This window comes from Calidris pugnax, unplaced genomic scaffold (genome assembly GCF_001431845.1).
Source record: "Calidris pugnax isolate Ruff unplaced genomic scaffold, ASM143184v1 scaffold28, whole genome shotgun sequence".
In the NCBI taxonomy this organism is placed as follows: Eukaryota; Metazoa; Chordata; class Aves; order Charadriiformes; family Scolopacidae; genus Calidris; species Calidris pugnax.
In genome coordinates, this window is record NW_015090842.1 from 12,283,486 (window position 1) to 12,287,995 (window position 4,510).

At 51.8% G+C, this 4,510-nt stretch overlaps 1 protein-coding gene across 1 annotated transcript; it reads right to left on the reverse strand.

Annotated features, from left to right (window-relative positions):
* Window positions 1-123: 123 nt before the first annotated feature.
* Window positions 124-4,323, reverse strand: LOC106888188 (translation initiation factor IF-2-like). Its single transcript, XM_014942221.1, has 2 exons — window positions 3,899-4,323; window positions 124-1,473 (listed from the first exon to the last, which is right to left on the reverse strand). Exons 1-2 carry the CDS (start codon window positions 4,002-4,004, stop codon window positions 905-907), a joined length of 675 nt encoding a protein of 224 aa, XP_014797707.1. The 5' UTR covers window positions 4,005-4,323; the 3' UTR covers window positions 124-904.
* Window positions 4,324-4,510: the final 187 nt, after the last annotated feature.

A 4,510-nucleotide genomic window follows, 5' to 3' on the forward strand; every position in this document is an offset into this window, starting at 1 on the left:
TCCCTCGCAGCGCCCTGCGGCTTCCTCAGACAAAGTTTCCCCCCCCCCCAACACACACACACTGTGGTCTGTTTTGATTTTATTTCTTTCTTTATTTTTTTTTTTTTCTCTTTGGGAGGGGGACACACTTCTGATACCCGGGGTTAGCTGGGGAATTACTTTTAGCCCCAGCTGGAAGCGAATCGATTGGGAGCAGATTACCTACAGTTTAGAGGGATTGCTTCAAAGTCCGAAGGCGCTGGGGGTGCTTACACTTCTCTATCTGTTTTCCCCCTGCTCTTTCCGAAACGCCTGGTCCCGATGGCGAGGTCACTGCTCGCCCAGTTCGGATTTTCGGAGGCTTGTTCCATGTCAGAACTGTAAAAGTCCTCTGGACAATTTACAGACAAAACATCTGGTTCGTTAAAGCAAAGCTACTGGACTAAGACAAACAAACTTTGCTGCTGTGTAAATTTACTTACCCAAACAATTTACATTCAAGCAAAGATTTTAGCCCGAAGAAAAACTTTTATTCATTTGTATTCGGGAGGTTTGGGAATTCATAGGCATTTTAAAATAATTTTGCTCTAATAAAGTTATGTAGATATTACAAAACGTCTTTGTTCTCCTCTCGGATTATTACTGCTGTTATAATGGATATTGACAACACTTTGTATTTTACAAAAGCGGAGTATCGTTTTCGGTCGTGGGCAGTGGTGTTTTTAAACAAACTTGTCAGATCCATATTCATCTCGTCCAGCCTTAATGAAAACTGTTCCTTCTTTGTTCTCCGCCGGGAGAAACCCCAGTACTTTTTTTTTCCGCACACTTTTTTGCGTTTCGATGGGGTGCCACCGAGGCGTTGGGAAGGAGGAGGAGGGGGGGGATGTTGTGTTGGTTTTGTTTTGGGGTTTTTTGGTGTTTTTTATTTTTTTTTTCCCTGGGACAGGAGGCAGCGCTGGGGGTGCCCGGCGCGGCTGCGGATTCCGCGCTTCTCCGCGCCCGCTCCGCGGCGGCTCCTCCCGCGCTGCTCCCGGAGCCCACGGCCGTGTCTCTGCCCCGGGAGGAGCTGTTGGCGGCCGCCCCTTCTCCCGGGGCTTGCCCCCCCCTCTCCCGCCGCCGCCGCCAGCCCGGCCCCCACCGGCCCGGCCCCGGCCGCACCGCCTCCTCCCTCCGCATCCCGCTCCGCGCCCGGCGGGGCTCCCGCTGCCTCGGAAAGGCCCCAGCTGGCTGATGCCCGGCCCTCCCCGCCTGTCCGGGGGATGCGGGGCCGGCGACGACCCCACCGGCTCCGGGTGGAGGAGCCGGGGCGGGAGCGGAGCGGCCGGGGATGGAGCGGTTCAGCCCAACGGGTTTGACCCCCTGGAAAAGCAATCAAGCGATGGTAACTAATGAGGCTCCGCCGGCAGCCACGCACGCACACCTCGTGGGGACCTCGACGGACGCTTCTCCCTTCCTTGGTTGCAAAGGAACGAGTGGCGAAACCTCCGCGGGCTGCTCGGGAGAGAGAAAGGTTAAAAAGCCTGAAACACGCTGTTTTCCAAGAGGCAGCTGTTCCAAGTTGAATAAACTTCCTTACGGCTCCTCTCCGGCCATTCCCATAACCAACACTTCATTTCCATGGTCCCTTCAGCAGCTCAAACCCGCTGCCTCCCCTCCGACCTGGGCGGCGGGAGGGATTTTTTGGGAATCTCTTGGAGTTTTCATGTCGGGGAATGCAATGAGCAGCGAAAATAGACAACAAAGAAGGGCACAGAACGGTGCACGGTGTTGAAATATAAAACATCCTTAGCTGCTGGAAAGTTCAGGAGTGATGGTTATCTAATTATGGGACTTATAAATAATTGGTACCTTGGTTTAAAACTGCCGGGAAGAGCCAGCTTAGGGCTGAGCCTGATGTGCTGAGTCTTTGTAGATGGAGTCTGTACAGTCATCGATTTTACGCAGTATGTTTGTAAATGTTACACTTAATAAAATTACGGGTTCTGGCTCTCTGAAATAGACTGTGACCCCCAGAGAAGCTGGTGCACATGAAGGAATCCGCATTTCCCTCTCTATAACTCGTCTGATAGAAAGTTCAATAGATTAATTTTTTTTTTTTCCTTCCTTAAAAAACTGGATGTAGTTAACAACCAAATTATTCCACAACTTCCTGAGCGTTTTGGCACTAAGAGTTGTGAATGTGTAAGTGCAGTGCATGTGTCTGTGCGCACGTATGTCTGCTGCCTCTTTCTCTCTCTCTCTCACACACACAGGAGTTATTATTCCTAATTGAACTGAGAAAGTTCCTCCAATTACTGTTTACGGGAAGTTTAACTTTCTCTCATTCACACCCCCCAATCCCAGATGGGGGGTGCCCATCACCCTCCACTGCCAGCGCTTGTGGCCCGCCCTTTGAGAAGCCAGGTGAGCGTTGTTACACCATCCTCCGCACAGGCAGGGCTGGCTTGTGGGGTTGGTGGGTTTTTTGGGTTTTTTGATTTATTTTTTTTTCCCTTTTTCCCCTCGCAAACGTTTGTGACACCGTTCAGCTGCCGGGGGTTGCAACCTGCCAGCATCTTCCGCGCAGGCTGCGCTCCTGCGAGAGAGGGAGAAGAGAGAGCTCTGTGAGGGAAATCTGTTAAAAATACACACGCCACTAAATTCCTAACTTCGTGGGACAGAGGGAGGAGGAGGACGGTGGGGCTCAGCCTAACCCGAACCGAGCCTCGGCCCCGCATCGGGTGTAAAGCAGAGCTAGTGAAAGGTGAGATTTTAGAGACAGGGAGGTGGAAGGGGGAAAAAAAAAAGAAAAAGAAAAGGGAAAAAAAAAAAGAAAAAAAAAAGTTCTTGCAACTTGCCACCCCCTTAAAATTAGCCATTGGCCGCTGCAGCGTTTTCCTCAGGATGCTCTGCAGCCGGGTAATGGCGAGCAAGAACAATTCCTGGCTTTGGAGAGGACGCTGGCACATTTAAGAGTAGCCTTTGCGGGACCTAAATGGCTAAACACGCCTTAGCACTTTTATTTTTGCTGTAATTCCCAGCGCTTTTATCCGCTCCTGGCGGCACGCTGGCCCTGGGAACCGGGAGCCCCGGCATCCTCCCGTCCCCGGTGCGGCCCCCGGGAGTCGGCCGGGGCTCCCGCTTCCCCACCGAGTCTCCCAAAGTTTGTTTCATCCAGAGCTGGGAGAAATCCTCCATGTTGCGTAGCTCCTGCCGGCTCGGCCACCAGCACATCTTCCCCCCCCCGCCCCCGCAGCTCCCTCTCCCCGGGTCCCGCAGCCCCCGGCAGCGCAACCGGGCGGAGCGACCCGCGGCCGCGTCCTCCGAGGGGGTGGGTGGGTGGTGGTGGTGGTGGGGCCGTAAATTATTTAGGTTTTCTTTTTGCTAATTCCCACTTAAAAGGGGAGGAGGGAGAGAGGAAGAGCGGGTTATTAATCGCAGCCGAGCCCCGCTCTGTTTTTTCCGAGGCTGTCTAACATTTGTAAATACTTAACGCTGCGGCTGGTCCCCTCCTTCCCGGTTAAGTTGTTTAGTATGTCGGGTTATTTGTACCGAATCCCGCTCTGCGTTGTGTCTGTCTGATGTGTTGTTGTTGCGATGTGCAGCCCGGGGTGACACTGATGGATGCGCCAATGGTGAGACGGACAGATGTTAGGGCGGATCTAGCGGCATGCACCGCGGAGCCCGCCCGCACCCGGGCTGCCAGCCGCGCAGCAACCCGCGCCCCGTCCTGCTGCACACACACACACACAGGGAGAGGGGTTGTTTTTTTTTTGGGGGGGGTGGGGGACACACACACACGTCTCGGTGTCGTCTCTTAAGTAGATCTGATCGCTCCTTCTGTGAGCAGATACTGTAACTGCGCGGAGCGACCGGCGAGTATCAATGAGATGGAACTGAGCGAATTTGGCAGCAGAAGCGGCAATTGACAACTCACCATTTTCTTGTTTGCAAGAAATGTTTCGTTTCCCCCAACAGTAGCAATTTCCCGGGGACTTTAGCCGACTGCGACTATTTTTTTTTTTTTTCATCCTAAAGATCATCTTAAAAAAAAACAAAACCTCATAACAATAATAATCCAAAAAAAACACCCCCCAAAAATCCCAAACCTTCCTCCACCCGTCATGTAAACTGTTTGAATTTCCTGCAACTTGAAAAGGGAAGCAAGAGCAAAAGAGCGGCGCGGCGGCTTTATAAGATGTGAAGACGCAACAACATCTGCACTTAGTCAGGTATTTGGAATTATCCCAAATCTCGAAGAATGGGGGCGAGTGGAGAGATTTTTTTTTTGATCTTACCGTAAAAGTGAGATCATCCTTTTTTTTTTTTTTTAATTCCTCCCCGTGAACTTTAAAAAAGAAAAAAAAATCGCTACTTTTTTTTTTTTTCCTTCTTGTTGTTGTTTGGGTTTGGTTTGGGGTCGGTTTTGGTTTGGGTTTGGTTTTTTTTTCCCCCCTGACTTCAGATTCATCCCCCAGGTCCCTGACAAGGAGCGATAGTGATGGACCTGCTCCCCTTTGGTGCTGCTGACGGGTGGCGGGTGGGAGAG